The sequence below is a fragment of the Phoxinus phoxinus genome, assembly GCF_949152265.1.
Source record: "Phoxinus phoxinus genome assembly, chromosome: 19".
Taxonomy (NCBI): Eukaryota; Metazoa; Chordata; class Actinopteri; order Cypriniformes; family Leuciscidae; genus Phoxinus; species Phoxinus phoxinus.
In genome coordinates, this window is record NC_136894.1 from 29,843,619 (window position 1) to 29,867,156 (window position 23,538).

Genomic DNA, 23,538 nt, shown 5'->3' on the forward strand with positions numbered 1-23,538 from the left:
GACCAAGAACACCACAAGTGTATATATATTTACAGGTTAAACTTGAAAAATTTGAAAATTAAGTAATTCAAATTAAAAGGTGTAACTAATATATTATATAGACTCATTACATGCAAAGTGAGATATTTCAAGCCTTTATTTGTTATAATTTTGCAGCTTACAGTTCAAAATGAGAATATTGTGAAAATGTTTCCATAAGCTGTAAGCCATAATCATCAAAATTATAACAAATAAAGGCTTGAAATATCTCACTTTGCATGTAATGAGTCTATATAATATATTAGTTTCACCTTTTAAGTTGAATTACTGAAATAAATGAACTTTTGCACGATATTAAAATTTGTTATACCCGGTTTTTATACACTGTGTGAGCAAGTCAGTAAGTTTTTGTCCAATGCGATGACATTTACAGTTTTGGGAAAAGCAAAATCCTCTCCAGAAAACAAAGCAAGGGTTAAGTCTAAAATATATAGCATCAGAACAATTGGAATATAGTGCATAAGTCATATGTACAATATTTATGATGCTTTCTTGTGCATGCCAGCCCATGGAAACCATTGACTTTCATGTGATGAAACATCCAGCTAAACATCTGCTTTTGTGTTGCACAGGAGGAAATCATACAAGTTTGTGGTGCACTGTAAGATTGTCAAAAAAAAGAAGAAAAAAAAAAGAGATTATCTGAGTTTTATGTAAGTCTTTCTTCAAAATGTCACATTTAATTGAATGTGTTAATTGGCATCCTTTTCTAATTATGTGTGGAATTTACCAGCCATTTCTGAGAAAAAAATTTGTTTACCATTTTTTTTCTCCCAGTGTGAGTAAATAATGGCACATTTTCATTCAAAGACACTCGTAACACATTAAGTCGGCGTGTGTTCAGAATCCTGTGATTGTTTGTTCAGGCCGCATGTAAAGTCACACACTCGTGAATGTTAGTGTGCATGCAGTCGCTGACTCACACACACACACACACACACACACACACACACACACACACACACACACACACACACACACACCTCTGACTTCTACGCTCGTACTAATAAAGGCTCTTTATTGGCCTTGATGTTCCACGAAGAACCTTTAACATCCATAGAAACTTTCCATTGCACAAAAACAGAATTTATAGTGGAAAAAGTTTTATTAGGAAATAGTTATATTAGGAACTGATCACTGAAAGGTTCTCTGGGAACCAAAAATTGTTCTTCTATGGCATCGCTGAGAAAATCCCCTTTTGGGACCTTTACTGTTAAGAGTGTAGTGTGTTTATATAAAGTTAGTTCAGATTAAACTCGTTGTGTTTTTACAGTAGATTAATAAGAAAATACTTTTGAGGGCTTCCCCGAAGCGAATTGTGTCTGATTTAGCTAAACCCAGTGACACACACACACACACACCTAAATTTACCTTGCATTGATTAATCAAATCTAATAAATCTCGACACAAACTCTCGAATGAATCCTGAATGAGTTTCCAGAGAGAGTTTTCTGGAATGTCAGAGCTGGATACTTTAAATTGCATTTGCCGCCACATCAACAAACCAAACGAGCCAGACAGGGGAAAAAAAAGGTCAGGATTTGGCTCGGAAAACGTACGGATCTGGACATAAACATCTGGATCCCAGGAGACAGTTACACACACAGCACGAGTGAGGGTACTTACTAGAGGGCATGGTGTAGGTGTCTTCCTCATCTATGATCTCTGCGTAGTCATCCGTTTCTGCAGGGAGACAGAAGCAGCGGTCAGTCTCTCACACACACACACACACACACACAGGCCAAAACAACGCCCACTAGGTCACTACACCACCAGAAACACATGTAACCTTCCACTACAGAAACTAGAGCCAGCCGAAAACAAGCCAAGAAACTCCTCCATGAAGACACATACACACAAACTCAAGTGCACTTCTCTCTTTTAAACTCTCTGAACTCAATCTGTGTGGCTGAGTGTCTGTCTGTCCAGCCGGCCAATCAGAGAGCAGCTCTGGCTGTCCAGCCGGCCAATCAGAGAGCAGCTCTGGCTGTCCAACCGGCCAATCAGAGAGCAGTTCTGGATATCCAACCGGCCAATCAGAGAGCAGCTCCGGCTGTCCAACCAGCCAATCAGAGAGCAGTTCTGGATATCCAACCGGCCAATCGGAGAGCAGCTCTGTGGTTGTGCTTGAGAAAGCCAGGGGAAGGAAGTGACTCTTGCGTCTTCATGCAAAACAGATTTAGTCCAGCGTTTTTGTTTTTGGGAGAGGTCACTCTCTTCTCTAAATAATTACACCTTTAAAGTCTGTCTCATAAGGAATGCAGGGAGCAAAAGAGCAAGTATGCGCTTCAAGTGAAGGAGATGCAATAGAAAAAAACTCCCATTTACACACTAAACTGAAACATATGCAAGATTGTCTATATTCAAGTAAGTTTCCAAACGCACACAGAGTTAGTTAGAGATCAGAAATGAAGATCACAAGTCACACTTTACCATCTCCACTATCTTCTGCAGGTCCGAGGAGAGCATGCAAAGAACGGAGAGCATCAGACACAGATTAATTCATCAGCAGGCATGAAAACACACACTCATCATGAACTGAAGTCCTCGCTGTGTTGTGTTCACGCTGTTCTGGGAGTCATTAGTGTGTTATATTGGGTTAGACGTGTGCAGGAATGTGTGGGATGAGATTCAATTGGGACGTGGACACACTTCTGCCACGGGTCCAATTCAGTGCAGTTCACAGTTAAAACATATTTGTTTTTATATACTTTATTGATATAATACAGAATATTAATTGGTTTACACTTTTTAACATTATTGGCAAAATTGGGAGAAAAAAACTGCCATTGCTATTTCATCACTAAACCAAAAGAAAAACCCCCAAGAAATTATATTTCTGCATGAAGAAAATTAACCCTACTTTCATAATATTGTCTAAATAAATATAGTCTTCTAATCACTGAATTGTGTCACTTCTAATCACATTAATCACTTCTAATCACATGGTTTTTGTATATATTTTTTGTATAATAAATTATATTTATATAAATTAATATAATATAATTCATATAATTAGCAAAATATAATTAGCAAATTAGCAATAAAATTGTCTGTAAAATATTGCATATCATTACAGAAATTTGTATTTTATTTTATAATATGTAAAAATGTATAATATAAATAGTTTTATTATATTATTTATATATATATATATGACTTACTGAATATATATTATAGCTTATTATTAAATTGTAAAGTAAATGGCAAAAAAATATGTTAATTTTTATTTCATGTCAATTAATTTAAATAAATGTATTACATTGAGTTAAATAAATACAATGAACAAAATCTTCTTGTCCAAATTCTATTTATTTAATAAATGTATTTAAATTAATTGCCATGCAATAAATTTAACTAAATCTTCTTGTCCAAATTATATTTCATGGCAATTAATTTAAATTGAAATAAAAAGAATTTGGACAAGAAGATTTTGTTACTTTATTAATGAAAATCAAGTTTAACAGTAATTTACAAGTATTGTGCATTAATACTGACATGACAATAATTTCATAAATAAGCAACAACAACAAACAAAATCCTAAAATAGGCTTAATTTTGTTTAAGCAAAAATATAATTGTTTATTTTTTGGATTTTGGGGTGAAATGTGGCCCGTTTTAAAAATAAATCAACATTTAGTGCAGCTAACAGAAGATCTGCAACACATGTGTGTGCTGGGGGCGGAGTCACAGAGGGGGTGTGGCCAGTAATCACATGTGAAGCAGAATGTGATTTGATTGGTCAGCGAGGTAGAAACTACATCCTCTTACGAGGCATGAGACCTTTGCATAATTTAATCAATATAGCATTAAAAAAGAAGAAAATGATCGGTTAAATCAGGAATCAGAGCTGTGGTATGAATACACGAGACAGATTTGACACTGTTTAACACTAACAGGATTAGTGTTAAACACACACACAGGAACAGCATGTACCCTTAGGAGGAGAATCATGGGAACAGAGGACAAACGGAAGGAGAAAGCGTCGAGCTTTAGCAGCTTTGGTGGGCGTCTGAACCACAGAGTCTTCAGTGAGGAACGACAGATGGAGAGAGAGAGAGAGAGAAGCAAAGCAACACAATATGGAGGGAGGAATGGACACAGAACAAACATATTTATCTTCCAGCTCCGTGACAAAACACTGACTATTTCAGCCTGAAAACCACATACGGCCAGACCTTCACTATCCGGCCGTTTCACACCAAAACATTACAGCATTTTATTCACTAAATGAATCATGTAAATCAGGAAAGGTTGCAAACACACTCAAAAATTAGTGCAATAACAAAAATGAAGCATGTTTTCATTGAAAAGAATGACATCGACTTCATTTAAATATGCAAGGTGCCTTTCGAGAGCCACTTTAGGTTCGATTATGCTGTAAATCTCAGTTTAAAAACAGCAGACACATTCATGAGCTAAAGATCCCAAACATCTGGAACACAACTGATGATGATGATCTTTAAATGCGTGCAGATGTTGCCGAAACCAGACCAACATCTTGAAGACATCAGATATCTGAGAGACGCTTTAAAGACTGCGTGAAATGGCATTTGTAATGTTTTTAATTGTAATATTTCAGAGTGAAATCAAATCTTTAGCTGGACGTAATGTAGGACGGGACTTGATTTAATCCCTTGTGATATGATTGGATAGAGAAGTGTTAAACTATGATATTAAACTATAAAACAGGGGAAAATGTTCCACAGGCTTTCATTGAAGTCTGTGGGATTAACACACGTTTAAAAAAAAAAAATCATATTTTGATATGAACATCTTGTAGATATTGTTGTCTAGCACAGGGGTTTTCAAAGTGGGGGCCGCCGCAAGTTGGAAGAAATAAAATAATATTATTATGAGAATTGTTATGAAATAGCATTATAATAATTTGTCGCATAGTGTAGCCTATCTGAACGTTATACTTTTAATGCTGATCTTTTAGAGATTAGGCGACCGCCGGTCAGTCTGACATGCCGATTTTATGCCGGTCAAATGCACTCATAGCGCAACATCAGCATCACACGTGCACACGGACCACACATGTAGGAAACCTCGTGAATTACGGCCGTTTCACGCCGCAAGCGCGAGCAACGCGTATTGTTTTCAGCGTGCATGTTAATCAATGAGTGCATTCCCACCGCGAGCAGGAGCTTCGCGTGAGCAGCAGTGAAGCGGGGGTCAAGTAAAGTGAAAGCACACTTTTGATGGACAAAATAAATATGATTTCACACAAAAAGTGCCTAAAATGCATATTATTTGCATGTCTAGTGTGTTTTAACAAGAACTGGAGTATAGGCTATGTCAAAAAAGAAAATGAAGACTCAAAAATGTAGATATTTTTATGAAATTTACCCATTTAAACTTGTTTTTATTATTCAGTATAGCCTATGGTGTTTTATAAAAAAAATATATAGAAAATAAATATTTGAAATCGGTATCGGCAGGTCAAACTCAATGAAAAATCGGAACCGGCCTAGAAAAATGTAATCGGTGCATCTCTATAATCTTTCTGATTGGCTGGTATCAAACACCATCACATAATCTGATGTTCACAGATGTTTTATTTATTTATTTCTACATTTGCCGTATTATTGTCGATGGGTTCAATAACACATCCTGCAAAAGGGGGGCATTGGCCAGAACCTTGTGGAATTTGGGGGGCCTTGTCATGGAAAAGTTTGGGAACCCCTGATCTAGCAGATCCGATCTATCTGCGAACTCTTCTTTGGAGAGTCTTTACCCAGAATGCTCAGCAGCAGGACAGCTCAGCGTGTCGTACCTGAAACAGAGATGGCCCGAACTCCTGCCCGAATCCCCTCGAGACGCTTCTCATTGTTGGCAAGTCTGTGGAGAAACAATTTCATTAATTAACAAAATGGTGATTATTAATGTTGTTTCCATGCACACTATAACAAAACCCAGTTATCAACCATAACGACGACTTCCAGAGGCTCACGTGAGCGTATGTTTGAAACGTGACTTAATGCAAATTATACTCAAAAGATTTGAGTGACATTTGAGATATGAAGACACATGCAGAATTAAAATATATGTAAGCATATGTACTTTGAAAGACATAGTATGCAATATTATATTTATATATAAATATAAAATACAGTATGCCTGGGAAAATATAATAAAAATGTAAAAAAAAATTATACAATATAATAAAACATAAATATAATACGTGTATTAAAATATATTCAATGTACTTTTTTCCAAATATAAAAGAAGTTAAAAGTTAACTACAGCAGCATTAGGTTAATTTAACATCCTGATAATTAGGGCTGTAAACGATTAATCGAATCCAAAATAAAATTTTGTGTTTACATAATATATGTGTGTGTATTATGTATAATTATTTTGTATATATAAATACACACACATGAATGTATATATTTGAGAAATATTTGCATTTATATACTGCATATATATTTTTATATAATTTATATTATATATAAATATAACTATTTTATATATAAATAACACATTTTTCTTAAATATATACATGCATGTGTGTGTATTTATATATACAAAATAATTATACATAATACACACACATATATTATGTAAACACAAACTTTTATTTTGGATGTGATTAATCGTTTACAGCCCTAATATATATAATAATGTATTTATAATATATAGCCTAATAAAGTTCTTGAGTACACTTCATTGGCAACAAACACAATGCATTAAAACCATAATGACATTCTAGCCACATTATCACACATATATTGTGAATGTTTGATATATATATCGCCCAGCTAATTTCCCAATCTTGAGTTTTGTCCTGGTTTAGTAGTGTTTAATCTTTAACAGATGGTCAAACTAAATGAATATCCTGGCTGATAGTTTATTAAACAGCTCAGGAACGGCAGAGAAGTGTATTCATGACTTACTTGGGAATGGATGGAAGAGCTCTCTCGCCCTCTGTAGGACAGAAAACACATGACATCAGCTTATGAATCCAGCAGAGGAACAACACACACACAAATATGAAGAACTGCACTTCATATTGTACGACTTATTCTCTCTCTCTCTCTCTCTCTCTCTCTCTCTCTCTCTCTCTCTCTCTCTCTCTCTCTCTCTCTCTCTCTCTCTCTCTCTCTCTCTCTCTCTATATATATATATATATATATATATGTATAGTGTGCAGCTTCACACTGAGATTTTCCACTCAATACGTCCCCTTCATAGTTGACTGCCTCTATGCTCCAGACATCCCACAATGCAGCAGTGTGAGGGAGACGTACCTTTCTGAGGCCTGACGATGAAGGACTGGCTGACGGCGCTGAGGAGCCGACAGTAGCCGTCGATGAGGTCGGCCATGTTCTCCGCAGTGGCGAAGACTGGCGTGCTGATCGTGAGAGGCTACGAGAGAGGACAGAGACTCACAATGAGCCATTATAGAACACACCAGGCACATGATGACGTCAGAGACCAGCTGCGCAGACCAAACACACACACACACAGCTGAAGACGCGCCCGCAAATGCTCTCAGGTGAACATGTGGCCAGTCCAGTCCGATTCCCAAACAAATGACCAAATGATTTGGTCAAAAAGACTCACAACTTTAGTTTAAATCAGTGTTATTTTTGTATTAATATTGTATTAGTATATATTAATATTTTGAGTTAGTTTTAATTTTTAGATCGTTTTACTAATTTTGTTAAGTGATTGTCATTTTTTTTTATAAATGTCTATTTAGCTATAAAACATTTAGTAATTTTAATACTACAATGTAAACAAATTAGAAATGTTGCTATGGCGACTAACTGAAAAAATAAACTAAATGTATTTATTTATAATTTTTTTTTACTTCAGTTCATTTTTATTAATGCTATATACTTTTGTAATTTTTTATTAGTTTTTTTATAAATATATTTCTATTTAGATTAAATGTATTTTTATTTCAGTTTTAGCTTTTAGTAAATTTGGCATTTTAATTAGGGATGCATAACGATTAATTGCAATTAATCGTTTGCAGAATAAAAGTTTTTGTTTACATCATATATGTGTGTGTATTGTTTATAATAATTATGTATATATAAATACACAAACATGCATGTATAATTTTAAGAAAAAAATCTATTTATATATTAAGTATTTATAATTATATATAATATAAGTTATATTTAAATATAAAAATGTATATAAACATGTAAATATTTTTTTTATATATATACATGCATGTGTGTGTATTTATAAATACATAATTATTTTACACAGTACACACACATATATGATGTAAACAAAAACTTTTATTCTGCAAACGATTAATTGCGATTAATCATTATGCAGCCCTAATTTTAACCTAAACTTTCTTCAGTTAGTTACAAAGGCAAAAATATTTTTTTTAATCTGATATTTATAATTCGTTTTATTTCAGCTTTCTTTCAATTGCTGAATAGGATTTTTATTAGTTTTAGTTCTAGTTCTAGTAACGAATCTAAATCTGAGTAACAAAAAATGCTGTTCAAAAGACAGACAGCCAGAAAGAGAGAGAGAGACACAGACTGACAAAAAAGTGCAGACAAAGAACCCAAAATAACAGTGGCGGTCTGAAATGACAGCGCCGTCGGCTGGATTCACACCCTTCTGAGTCACACATCTCAATCTAAACACTTCCCACAATCACAACATCTCCTGCACTTCATGCGCTTGGGTTTACCTCGGCGGCTCCTGCCACGTCCAGCTGTAGGACACCCTTCCTCTCCTTCTCCTCCACGCACGAGTAATGGATGCTCTGCACCTGCGTGAAGTTGGCCAGGTGTGTCGGCTGGAAGAGAAGGAGACAGGTGATGATACGCAGACTTGTAATGAAAAAAATAAGCTTTGAAATAAGGAAATCCTTTTGAGTTATGATGTTTCATGAACATTCACTGAACTTTCCATCAACTTTGCCTCCAGACAAAATCCTGCGTCACGAACCACAGATGATTAATCAGCAGAAAATATGATTAACATTCCTTCAGAAGTGTTTCTCTCAAGAGCTTCTGTGTTTGCGTCAGATGCCCTGAAGGACTCTGGGAGATTAATACGAGACGATACACCAGATCACAGGTGCAACACAAACGCGCGCACACACACACACACACACACACTCACAGAATCGCACACAAACAAACAAACAAACACACACACTCACAGAATCGCACACAAACAAACAAACACACACACTCACAGAATCGCACACAAACAAACACACACACACACACACACACACACACACACCTCTCACGCACTCTCTCTCACACACACACAAACGCACACACACACACACACTCACTCTTACTCTCTCGCACTCTCTCTCTCACACACATACACACACAGACACAAACGCGCACACACACACTCACAGAATCGCACACAAACAAACAAACACACAAACACACACCTTCACTCTTACTTTCTTGCACTCTCTCTCTCACACACATACACACGCGCACGCACACACACTCCCTCGCACTCTCTCTCTCACACACACACAAACGCGCGCACACTCACAGAATCGCACACAAACAAACAAACACACACACACACAGGCGCGCACACACAAACACTCACAGAATCGCACACAAACAAACACACACACTCACTCACTCACTCACTCACTCACTCACTCACTCACTCACTCACTCACTCTCACACACACACACACACACTCACTCACTCACTCACTCACTCACTCACTCACTCACTCACTCACTCACTCACTCACTCACTCACTCACTCTCACACACACACACTCACTCACTCACTCACTCACTCACTCACTCACTCACTCACTCACTCACTCACTCTCTCTCTCTCTCTCTCACACACTCACTCACACACTCACTCACTCACTCACTCACTCACTCACTCACTCACTCACTCACTCACTCACTCTCTCTCACACACACACACTCACTCACTCACTCACTCACTCACTCACTCACTCACTCACTCACTCTCTCTCTCTCTCTCACACACTCACTCACTCACTCACTCACTCACTCACTCACTCACTCACTCACTCACACACTCACTCACTCACTCACTCACTCACTCACTCACTCACTCACTCACTCACTCACTCACTCACTCACTCACTCACACACACACACACACACACACACACACACACTCACTCACTCACTCACTCACTCACTCACTCACTCACTCACTCACTCACTCTTACTTTCTCGCACTCTCTCTCTCTCTCTCTCTCACACACACACACACACACACACGTTTAACGTTTTTCTCTCAAGAGCTTCTGTGTTCCCGTCAGATGCCCTGAAGGACATTTGAGGTTTAGCATGTAGTAATGTGAGGCACGATTTTGGACCAATGACATTTCACTGTGGGCGGAGCTATTCATAAAGAGAACCAAGCAACTGACAAAACCAACTCAGATTAACATAAAACAGATGGAACTCATTGTTTGTTGCTATGGCGATGTTGATATGAGTTACCGTGGAACCCTTGTCTGTCAGGTAACTGATTCCCTCCTCCGGACCGATAGCAAGATCCACTGATATGACCCAACTCGACTGAGAGAGAGAGAGAGAGAGAGCGAGAGAGAGAGAGAGAGAGAGAGAGAGAGAGAGAGAGAGAGAGAGAGAGAGAGAGAGAGAGAGAGAGAGAGAGAGAGAGAGAGAGAGAGAGAGAGAGAGAGAGCTTAATTCATATAATTCATTATGATTTAATCAAAGAAAATCATCATTAATTGTCAGCAGGGTCTAATATTTCTCTATATTATATTCCTTGCATTAATCCACCAAATTGAAAACAACCCATGATATAATATATTAAGTAAATGCCAATGTAGTTTGGGGTCGGTAAGATATTTTAATGTTTCTGGCAGTCTCTTCTGCTCACCAATGCTGCATTTATTTGATCAAAAATACTGTAAAAACTGTAATATTGTGAAATATTATTACAATCTAAAACAGCTGTTTTCTATGTGAATATACTGTAAAGTGAAATTTATTCCTGTGAATTTTCAGCATCATTACTCCAGTCTTCAGTGTCACATGATCCTTCAGAAATCAGTAAATATGATGATTTGATGCTCAAGAAACATTTGAGTGTTAAAAACTTGTGCTGGTTCATATTTCTGTGGAACCCCTGACACATTTAATTTTTCAGTTAAAAAGAACAGCATTTATTTAAAAATAGAATCTTTTGTAACATTCTAAATGTCTAACTAAAATGTTACATTGTTACATTCTAAATGTCTAATTCTAAACTGTCACTTCTGATCCAGTTATTGCCATTGAAAATAAATCTCACTGACCCAAACTTTTGAAGAGTAGTGTATAGTTAGTAGTATAACTAGTTAAATAACTAGTAGTATGAATTTTTTTCTCAAATAATTTTCCAACGGCTTGTTTCTTTTCTGTTTTTGTAGACAAAAGTTCATTTTGGACACAGTGTCAGCAATTATAACTCCTCTATGTCCACTAGAGGGCAGAAAAGGCCAGTATTTGAGCACATGACCTGCCGTACCCCGAGAGCACAGCGAAAGCACTCTTTGTCGAATCTGTAGACGGGCGCCAGGATCTCGAAAAACTTCAGTATGCTCTGCTCGTCGTTCAGGTTGGCGAACTGCTTGAACGTTTGCTGGATCTGTTTCCTCAGCGTTTTGGCCTGAGACACACAAAGAGAAAGAACAGCGTTACATATCACACACTGAATGAACACATTAATAACTAATAACACTCCAATAACATCATATTGAATTACTTACAGCGCTATAAAGTGCAGCAAGAACTTTTTTTTATTCAGAAATTACGAATAATCTTGATTTTTACATGTTCTGAAGAACAAGTTATGCATCAAATATTTAGGTTTATGATTGATTGATTTGTTTATTTAAGTGTCAAACACCATATGGTGCCTCATGGGCTTATTAGACACTACAGTAATAATTTCACAATTATTTCCAGATTATTTCCAGATGGCCACGTGACATTACACAAAAAGAGCCAACATAACACAACTAAACCACTAAAAATAAATACACATACCAACAGAGATGGCTTGTCATATGGGATACAAAATACTTTGCCGCCGATACCAGGCCTTTTCTATACATTTTGGTTTATGGTTTATTTAGGTTTATGAGTTTGTGCAAATCCCTAACATGTGCAATAGTAAGGAGCAAACACAATAAATATTGTTTGCTAAAGTAAAATCATGCATATATATTATAACAGAATTGCCCAGAATCACACCGGTAATTCAAGTTCATAACAACCATCAAATTCAGCTGTCAATCAAATAAACACAGCAATCCTCATCTCTCCTCAACACTCAAAATACACAAAACTGAATGCATCTAGTCTGCTGTTAGAGATCATCTGAGAGGCATTATGGGTATCTTAACAACATTGAGACACAGATCCTATCAGAAATGTGAGGGTCACTTCAGAGGACGGTCCACCCTTCCTGAGAGGAAGTGCGGCCCGGTATCGGCTCTTACATCTGTGCAGGAATTATGGGAAATATCTGACAGACCAAACAAGAGGGTGGAAGGCAGGATTTCTTCTTCTTGGGCCTCAGAAACACGCCTCTTCTTCTTCTCTTTTATTACAACACGCCATTTCAAATCTTTTTCTTCTTTTTAATAATAGAGAGCCGTTAATAACAATGGGTAAATGTTCACTAATGCATGTTCATTATTAACTTTAGTTAATTTAAGAATCCGATTAAAATAATAATAATAAATATGGCACTGCTTTGAAGTTAAAAGAAAACTGATTAATTAAATATATAATAATCATAAATAAATCATAATTTATAATAATAGTGTATGTAAAAGTAATAAAACAAAACAAATCATAACAAATGAATGAATAAAAACACAAATTACGACTTTATACTACTAATTAGACTCCCATCAAGGCTAATATGTATGTTCCCTATATATGATACATGAATATTAATCTTTGTCATCTATTATCTATCCTGGTTTCTCCTCATTGGTCTTAAAAGGAATATTTCTGCCATCATTTACTTGCCATAATGTCAATGTATTACTGTATTTTTGATTAATTAAACGCAGTCGTGTTGCAGAAGAGACTTTAAAGATCTCACAGGACTCAAACTCTAGTGCTTTTATTCACTAAATATGAGTAAATGATGACAGGATTTCCTCCATTCCTTTAATAAGCTGTGAAGAGCAAACGATGGCATTATTAAAAAGAAGACGTGAGCTGAACTCAATAACTCGAGTGTGATTTATGTGGTCGGGGGACAGATGGCAGTGCTGATAACTCAACCCCATTAATAACACCATCAAATGAGGTCTGCTCTATACGCTGACACTGGACACTCTTTCAAACATGTTCTAGGAAGCGAGCGAACTGATTAAACATATAATCCGCCGAAATGAACCGCTCTCGGACACATGAACACACGACTGATGGAACAGAGTTAGATTCAGTGGAGGATGGGTAATAATCTGGGGTGGTAAAATAACACCTCTGTCCTGCCTACGTGCACACACACACACACACACACGCACGCGCACACACACACACACACTCACACGCACGCGCACACACACACACACACTCACACGCACGCACGCACGCGCACACACACACACACACTCACACGCACGCACGCACGCGCACACACGCACACACACACACACACACGCACATGCACGCACGCGCACACACACACACACACACACGCACGCACGCACGCACACACACACACACACACACACACACACACACGCACGCACACACGCACACGCGCACACACACGCACACACACACACACACACACACACACACACACTCCCTCGCACTCTCTCTCACACACACACACACACAAACGCGCTCACACACACAAACTCACAGAATCGCACACAAACAAACAAACAAACAAACACACACAAACGCACGCGCGCACACACACACACACGCACGCACACACACACACACACACACTCCCTCACCATCTCTCTCTCTCACACACACACACACACACACACAAACGCGCGCACACACACACACACTCAGAGAATCGCACACAAACAAACAAACAAACAAACACACACACACACACACACGCACACTCACAGAATCGCACACAAACAAACACACACACACTCACTCTTACTCTCTCACGCGCACACACACACACACACACACACACACATCTCTCTCACACTCTCTCTCACACACACACACAAACAAACACACACACACTCACTCTTACTCTATCGCACACTCTCTCTCTCACACACACACACATACACACACAGACACAAACGCGCACACACACACTCACAGAATCGCACACAAACAAACAAACACACACACACACCTTCACTCTTACTTTCTCGCACTCTCTCACACACACACACACACACACACACACACACGCGCACACACACACACACACACACATGCACGCACAAACGCACACACACTCCCTCGCACTCTCTCTCTCACACACAACACACACACACACAAACGCGCACACACACACACACTCACAGAATCGCACACAAACAAACAAACAAACACACACACAAACACACACAGACGCGCAAACACACACACACACACACACACACACACTCACAGAATCGCACACAAACAAACACACACACACACACACACACACACACACTCACTCACTCACTCTTACTTTCTCGCACTCTCTCTCTCTCTCACACACACACACACACACACACACACACACACACGTTTAAGGGTGACCCAGGGTCAGAGGACATCCCCACTCTTTTACTGAGCATCTGTCTGGAGGGGTGTGTGTGGGATTGCCTCAATAACAGCAAAGTCACTCAACACTATTCTTATGCCAGCTGCACACACACTGACACCATCCAGTTTAACACACACACACACACACACACACACACACACGTGGTTTTCCATGTCATGAGTTTTTCTCCTCATCTCACAACCAGCATTAAAGGGACAGGTCACCCAAAACCTTCAATTACTCTCCCTCATGCCAATCCATCTTTGACACACAAATGAAGATTATTTTTAATGAAATCAGAGATTTCTGTCCCTCCACTGAAAGTGTGTTCACTCTAACACTTCAAAAAGTGAAGGGAAATCCATATGAACTGAGTGGTTTAAGAAACACGTGCACTTTAAACGATAAACAGGTTTAATTTAGGCTTTTATTCACATACAGCACTCACACAGAGGAAAACATGTCATTATCTGTTGGCTGTTGACTGGATCTTAATAAACCGAATAGGGGCCGATGTATCTATACACACACTGAGCATTTATGTTATTTTATCTACTTTATTTATCAGGAAATAATCCCATTGAGATTCAAAATCTCTTTTTCAAGGGAGTCCTGGCCAAGACAGCAGAGTAGTAGTGCCATATTAAAAAATAAAATAAAATAAAATATAAAGACATTTGACAAAAAAAGACATTTGGCAATTTAAATAGTCAACTCATATAGTCCTTTATCATAATTTTAAACTGTATCATTGTCAGTAAATAGTCAAATTTGAGCTGATTCTGCAATTTATAACCAGAAAAAGGTGCAAAAACTGTAAAGGCACTTTCACCGAAGACAGTTCGCGGGATATCATACATGATTTGCACATATGACCGAAGATCAAAATGATTCATCTGTGCAAAATAACATGCATGAGTTTGATTTCATGACAACTTTAACACTAAGTATTCTCAAGCTAGAAACACACTGAACACAAATGCATGAAAATGTGAAACTCTCTCTCTAACCAGTGTGTGTGTAACAGAAATCATGCGCTCACCTTAACCGACTCCAATAGACTTTTGGGGAAGAACCGTCGCAGTCCAACGTCCTTTCTGTAAAGCAGAGCAGAAACCTCAGCACAGATGCAGAGTGCTTTTTAATATAGACATCCGCGCTCATCTGGCGAACTGATCTCACTCCAACTCTCCACCAACATGTAGAGAGCTATAAACGTCAGGATGAAGGACATGTGGAGTCAATGAAGCAGCTTTCACAAAAGAAAAACACTCGTTTGTTGCCCTCATATACAGTACATGTGTAGAAAATTATTACAACAGTGAAAATCTCATGTCAACATCTAGTATGTTTTTATAAACATGCTTTAAACACATCAACTAAATTGCAAACTTTCAACTTTTTCCTCCTTTTGTCTGGCTATGACTTCATTAACTAATTATGCATGTTTTGCTAAATATATGGAAGTTAAATACGCCCGAACATTTGCTCTATAGTCGTCCTATAAATATTTGTAGATTTTATTTGACACCATTTATAATTAAAGGTGCTGTATGTAACTTTTTCAATCTACTAAAGCATAAAAAACTTTGAAATGTGTGTTTCCAGGCAGGAATGTTTGTTATTGTTTTGGTCTGTGATATTGCACGTTGCCAATTTTCATTGTCCATTGCACTCGTTTTTGTTGCGTGTGGTCAATCTGGCAACCCGTGTGAGCGTCAAGTCTGAGGAGGCGGGCGGGAGAAACGACGATCGCTGATATTTTGAATTGGACTGCAGTACCTATTTCCACCACTAGTTGTCAATCTTACAGACTGCACCTTTAAAAGTCATTAGGTGAGCAGGTTATGCATCAAACTGCTACCTATTTTTCTTTTAAAGTACCATATATACCCGAATATCTCGCAAAGCGAGAGAGAGAGTGAGGTGCGCGAGAGAGGTGGGCGCGTAACGCAGAGAGAGAGAGAGAGAGAGAGAGAGAGAGAGAGAGATAGAGGGAGAGAGAGAGAGAGAGAAGGTGCGTGCGCGTGCTGGAAGAGAGAGAATGAATTATCAGTGCAAAATTATTTTGTTCTCTTTTTGTCCCAAAAATAAGTCTGGAAAATGGGGGGGGGGGGGGGGGGGGGTCGTCTTATATTCGGGTATATACGGTAATATCATCATAATCATCCTTTCAAATCTCCAGTTTTTTTTTGTTTTGCATTTGTCAGAAGGAGCATGTCAAACTGTTAAAAAACTAAAAACTAAAAAAAAAAAAATTTGATATTATTATATCCAATATACTAGATATACAGCCTATATTCTTAAAAAAAAAAAAAAAGTTGGAGCGTATCAGACTGTGCAATCCCCCTGCCCGGTCTCTCTCCGCAGACTGAGCCAGTGTGTGTTCCTCTCCGGCTCTGTGAGCGAGCAGGACGGGGATTTAAAGCCCAATAAAACCCAACGGTCCCTAATGATTGTTTCATCATTTAATCTAAATGAAAAGCGCTTCGGTTCAGCTTTGCTCAGATTTAACCGCTTGGCGCCACGCCAAGAACAACTCGCACATGTTTATGGGCCTCGAGAGCGACACATCAGTCGATGCTTTAAACTGCTGTGCTGAACTTTTAGTCCAGAGAGGTTGTACCTACTCACTCCTTATCATGAATAACTCACACACTTTACAGTAAAAGCACTAAATTACACACATGTAAGTATGGGAATGGGAACTATACAAATCCAACACACATGCGGAGTCCCAATTTGCATACTACCTGTGCTAAATAGAATAGGAAGTAGAATTAGTGTGTCCCAAATCATATGTTGAAATGAGTATCCCAAAGAAACCCGGATGATCTACTTTTTCCGGTTAGCATTCGAAGCGCAGATCCACGCTCACTCTAACGGATAACACTGCCCATTGTACGCTACACGAGGATTCAATTAGAACTACAAACACAAATAAAAATGGTTTAAAAACTACAAACATGGTGGATGTGCGAGACAAGAAGAGAGGTTTAGATAAAGGGGTTTGAGTGATTAATTATCAGTATCTAACCTGACAAAAATATATGTATTCAACGTTATCCACATTGTATTTATTCTGCAACAATATTGTTAACCTTTATAAAGATACGTTTGGTCATTAACTTGAGGAGAGTCTCCGCATGAAAGACCCACGACTGGCAGATCAACGGCATCTTTCTTTCCGATACAGCAGGATATTAAACTCATCTGAATGTGGAGGATTTTAACCTACTAACCTATTTGCCTACTTTTCTACTACACACTCAAAAAGTAACTCTCTTCACAAAAACAGTACATACTTTTAGAGCCTAGTATAAGTATATGAACATATATAAGTGTAATATATATATATATATATATAAAAAAAACTAATCATTGTATTTAAGCTAGTTGTCAAGGTACCTTTTCTTATTTTTATTTAGCTGAAAATTTAACTGAAATAAGAATTAATAATAATAAAAAAATCGATTAAGACAAATTAAAATGATTAAAATGAAATTATAAAATAAAAACTAATTGTAAATATGAATTAAAACTATAATAGTATCTCAATAACAGTAAAATAACAGTGGTTCAGAGGTTAACCAGGGGTTAACCAGCTTCTGTCAGAGCAGCTGTCACTCAAATCAAGCTGGCGCTGTGATTGGTGCACTCTCCGCCCTTCCCCGCCCCCTGGGGGGCCAGAGTGATGCTGTGTGACCGCGGGCGATCAGACGGAATGACCCGCGACTAATGCACACGTGTGTGTGTGTGTAAGAGAGTGTGTGTGTGTGTGAGTGGGACTGTGAGAGAGTGTGTATGTGTGTGTGTGTGAGAGAGAGAGAGAGTGTGTCAGTCCCGTTGAGATGAAAGAGTGACTGTGAGCGTGTGGCAGAACCAAAACCATAAAAAACAAGTTTATTACTTGAAATACTATAAACATTAACTGAAATATGATGAAATATTAAAAAAACGTATCTTATTTCATCTAGTTGCCAAGTCAGCTTTTCAGATTTTTATTTATTTTGCCATTTTGAGATCATATTTGCCGGTAACTGTGCCGTTTTGGCCATTACATTTACGCATTTGGCAGACGCTTTTATCCAAAGCGACTTACATTGCATTTCAAGGTACACATTTTACATTCTTATTTTACATTTCCATGACTTTGGCATTGCAAGTGCCAACGCTCTACTCTTCATGAAACTCATATATCCATTAGCTGTCGATACTCACTCTAAGAGTTCATAGTTGGACTTTTTATCCAGAGCGTTTCCTCTCATCTCTCTGTAGAATCTCCTGGACAAGACAAAAGCACAGATGAAGTCAACACGAGCTTCTGGATGTCCCGCTGAAGCTCAGAGTTCCTCACGCACCTGATCTCCAGACAGCCGAGCTTCAGAGCGATGTCCTGCTCCACCTGATCCGCCATCTCCAGCAGGTAGTCGTTCTTCACCTGTGGACAGCATATACATTTCAGGCAGGATCACTATCGTCAAACACGATTGGGAATTAGCATACAGTTTGGATTGGCGGTATGGTTCTGTTCTGGGCAAGAACTGCAGCCTAGCATGGATAAGAGCAGCAATAACCCTCCTTAGGTTATTACTAACAGAACAGAACCAACATCAATGTATTGCACATATCATTCATTCAAGATTTTAAAGTACAACATAATGCGAAGTAATTCAAAGGGAACTCAGAAGGCCAAATCCTGACTGGCGAGAGGTGGAGCTGGGGAGGGAGGAGGGTAATGCTCCTGATAATACTGAAGGAGCTTATATACAGTGTATTAGGGGTGGGGAAAAAAATAGATTCTTAGATGCATCGCGATGCGGACGTGGACGATTCTGAATCGATTCACAAATGCCAAAAATCGATTTTCAAAAAAAAATTAAAAAAAATAAAAATGTTTTTTTTTTTGAAAATCGATAATAACGTAATATTGACGGCACGCAAAAGACGGAACTCTGAAGCGTGGAAACAATATTGTCAAAGCTTCCACCCGGCTCGGAAAGGGCAAAGCGCATTACACAATCAATCGCAACTTTTATTGCCAAGGATTTGCATCCAGTCGTTGAGAACCAGGGACGTCCCATCTCGGAGATATTTTACAGACACAGCGATCCCCACACTCTACAACAAGACCAAAACTGAAGTCATGGAATCACTGAAGAAAGCGGGTAGGATAGCTGTAACATGTGATGCGTGGACATCCGTATTTTATGTTAATAGAGATTCAGAATATGTTGAAGTTTGTTATAATTTGTTATTGTTGTGATTTTTACTGTAGTGAATTTACTGTTGTGAAATGGAAAATCAATAATCGAGAATCGTTAATAATCGAAAATCGACTGTAATCGAATCGGGACTTCAATAATCGTAATCGAATCGAATCGGGAAATCAGACAGATTAACCACCCCTACAGTGTATGCAGTGATAGGCGTCGTATTCCTATAGAGGACCAGCTGAGAGTCACTGATGCGAGCTTGACTAACCTGACCTGCCAGAACTGACGCTACGCTTGATTTATTGAGGTTTCACTCAAATATTTTGTAATTCACACAAGAGATTTTGACTGGATGGATTTTGTAAGTTGCTTTGGATAAAAGTGTCATGCAGTAAACTAAATAAATATGTGTTTTACAGATCAATATATAGCATCATAATCTTTATATTTATACATTTATATAATAATTTTAAATATAATTTTACATTAAAATAAAAATATTGTTATAATTGATAAGTATTATAAAATGAATACATAAACTAATTAAATGTAATAAATATACTATTTTTTTCTTCATAACACTACATTATTATTTATTGATCAGTTAAGAATAATATGATGCATTAATATTTATATAAATTAGTTTTTTTTTAGATATAATAATTTTAGATGTAATTTTTATATTAAACTTTTATTTGGTTTTATATTAAATTAAAATTTGTATATAAAAATGAACAAAAATAATAAATATGTATTTTTTCTATAAAAAAAGTATGTACATGATAATATGTGATATAATGCAATTATTTTTAATAGTTAATATAATATAATTTTGATATAATACATTTTTGAAAATGTATATTAAAATATTAAATAAGAAAGTTTTTAATATAAACATTAATAAATTATATAATAAAAATGCATTATATGACATTATCAGGTACATCATATTATGATATTATCATTTTTATAGCAAAAGTACTTTTTTTTCATGTTTATATAAAAAAAAAAAGTACATTCCATTATGAATGATTGATTGGCTGTGATGTAATAGCATTAGTGTAGCAGAGTCAGAGAGACTGTATATCTGTGATTGACGATGTCTCGAGAGCTCGAGCTGTTTTATACAGCAGGTGTTCTGCACAAACACTACATCACTCATCACGGCCGCACAATAACACGACTTCATCACAGTCGGCCTTTACCGAATCTGCCGTAACGTCCTTCTATTGTCCAGATGATGAACAGCCTTAATAAAACTAATCCATGATCCTCCCTGTCAGCGGGAACTCTGCTGGAGGATTGTGGGATATCGCGGTCGATGCTCTGATGCGGTTACCTATCGAGGCTTCTTGACTGACAGCGAATGGAACCGACACACACACACACACACACAAACACTCAGACACCAGCGGGACGAGGGCACCTTCACCTGCTGATAAAAATAGTTCAGTGTCGGCTTGTCTTCAGCGAACTGATTCAGGAAGCCCTTGGGCAGGTAACGGATCCTCAGCTCATACCTGAGGAGGAGAGAGAAGACACGGTAAATAAAAGAGTCATGACAGGATAAGTCACCATGCACACACACACACACACACGCACACACACACGCACACACGTGCACACGCGCACACACACACACATGCGCACACGCGCACACACGCGCACGCACGCGCACGCACGCACACACACACACACACACTGTGCTGGAAATAAATTAAGCTTATTTTTGAAAACAAAAATCATTATTTTTATGACAATTAAGCACATTCTCTTTTTCACGCGCACACACACACGCGCACACACACACACACACTGTGCTGGAAATAAATTAAGCTTATTTTTGAAAAAAAAAATCATTATTTTTATTACAATTAAGCACATTCTCTTTATAAAAAAATTAAACACGATTTTATTTGATACTTTTTTTTTTACTACAATTTAATTACATTTTTATTTATTTCTTAACTTGTTATTTTATTTTCACAATTGTTAGTATAATATAATAATACCAAATACATTTTATTTATCTGCACTTTTAAAGGAACTCAAAGCTTTACAAGAGATAAAAAACTAAATAAATCCCTTTATTTTATAACTTATTTTGCCAAATTATATTAGAATATTTACTTGTACTTGAATATATGTACTTGTATTAGAAATGTATGTATATTAAATATATATACAGTATGTGTGTGTGTGTATATATACTTAAACATTGTACGCAGCAAACCCATTATCAATACTAATGTACAGTTATTGTCATGCTTATGAATGAAAACCTGAAAACGGGGAACATTACATGTTAAAAGCCGCAGCAGACCTCATGACCACAGCACACACACATGATCCCTGCATCATCTAAACACTCAAACCCATCAATACTGGAGGATTTATGACTGAGAGCACGCAGCCGATCACTGCGGCAGAATGAAACTCAATATCGATATATGAGCCATGAAAAACCCATCACGAGCACAACACATAAATCACTGTCAAGCGCAGCGCTCAAATCATGATCGTTCTCTCCAGCGTATTCCCACAGTCCTTCACACCGCGGCTTCATGTGGAGGATCCAATCCTCTGCTGTGTCCAGAGGAAATGATCCTGCACGGCTTTCATCACTTCCTGGAACTGGCTCAGGAAATGATCGAATCTCAGTTCCTGAGAAGTGGAGAAAGCAGGAGCTCAATCGCATTCACACTTCTACTACACACTACTACTACTACACACTACTACTACTACACACTTCTACTACACACTACTACAACACACTACTACTACACACTACTACTACACACTACTACTACACACTTCTGCTACACACTACTACTACACACTTCTGCTACACACTACTACTACACACTTCTGCTACACACTACTACTACACACTTCTGCTACCCACTACTACTACACACTTCTACTACACACTACTACAACACACTACTACTACACACTACTACTACACACTTCTGCTACACACTACTACTACACACTTCTGCTACACACTACTACTACACACTTCTGCTACCCACTACTACTACACACTTCTACTACAACACACTACTACACACTTCTACTACACACTACTACTACACACTTCTGCTACACACTTCTGCTACACACTACTACTACACACTACTACTACACACTTCTGCTACACACTACTACTACACACTACTACTACTACACACTTCTACTACAACACACTACTACACACTTCTACTACACACTACTACTACACACTACTACTACACACTTCTGCTACACACTTCTGCTACACACTTCTGCTACACACTACTACTACTACACACTACTACTACTACTACACACTTCTGCTACACACTACTACTACACACTACTACTACTACACACTTCTACTACAACACACTACTACACACTTCTACTACACACTACTACTACACACTACTACTACACACTTCTGCTACACACTTCTGCTACACACTTCTGCTACACACTACTACTACACACTACTACTACTACACACTTCTGCTACACACTACTACTACACACTTCTACTACA

At 37.8% G+C, this 23,538-nt stretch overlaps 1 protein-coding gene across 25 annotated transcripts in view; it reads right to left on the reverse strand.

The window, feature by feature from the left end:
• The window catches only part of ptk2aa (protein tyrosine kinase 2aa), a 111,901-nt gene that overhangs the window by 24,947 nt on the left and 63,416 nt on the right, over positions 1–23,538 (reverse strand). For 9 of the 25 annotated variants that reach the window (XR_013795090.1, XR_013795091.1, XR_013795092.1 and 6 more), the window contains 13 exons: positions 21,421–21,514; positions 19,140–19,213; positions 19,000–19,062; positions 15,821–15,875; positions 11,539–11,679; positions 10,503–10,580; positions 8,714–8,821; positions 7,296–7,413; positions 6,942–6,972; positions 5,819–5,883; positions 3,976–4,065; positions 2,473–2,487; positions 1,666–1,722 (listed from right to left, as the gene is read on the reverse strand). Coding sequence is in view for 20 of the 25 variants with exons in the window: in XM_079591115.1 (XP_079447241.1) it covers positions 1,666–1,722; positions 2,473–2,487; positions 3,976–4,065; positions 5,819–5,883; positions 6,942–6,972; positions 7,296–7,413; positions 8,714–8,821; positions 10,503–10,580; positions 11,539–11,679; positions 15,821–15,875; positions 19,000–19,062; positions 19,140–19,213; positions 21,421–21,514 (989 nt within the window). In the remaining 5 variants the exon portion in view is untranslated. Of the gene's footprint in view, positions 1–1,665; positions 1,723–2,472; positions 2,488–3,975; positions 4,066–5,818; positions 5,884–6,941; positions 6,973–7,295; positions 7,414–8,713; positions 8,822–10,502; positions 10,581–11,538; positions 11,680–15,820; positions 15,876–18,999; positions 19,063–19,139; positions 19,220–21,420; positions 21,515–21,978; positions 22,659–23,538 lie in introns of those variants that run through there. The other 16 variants (XR_013795093.1, XM_079591102.1, XM_079591119.1 and 13 more) reach the window with 8 other exon arrangements.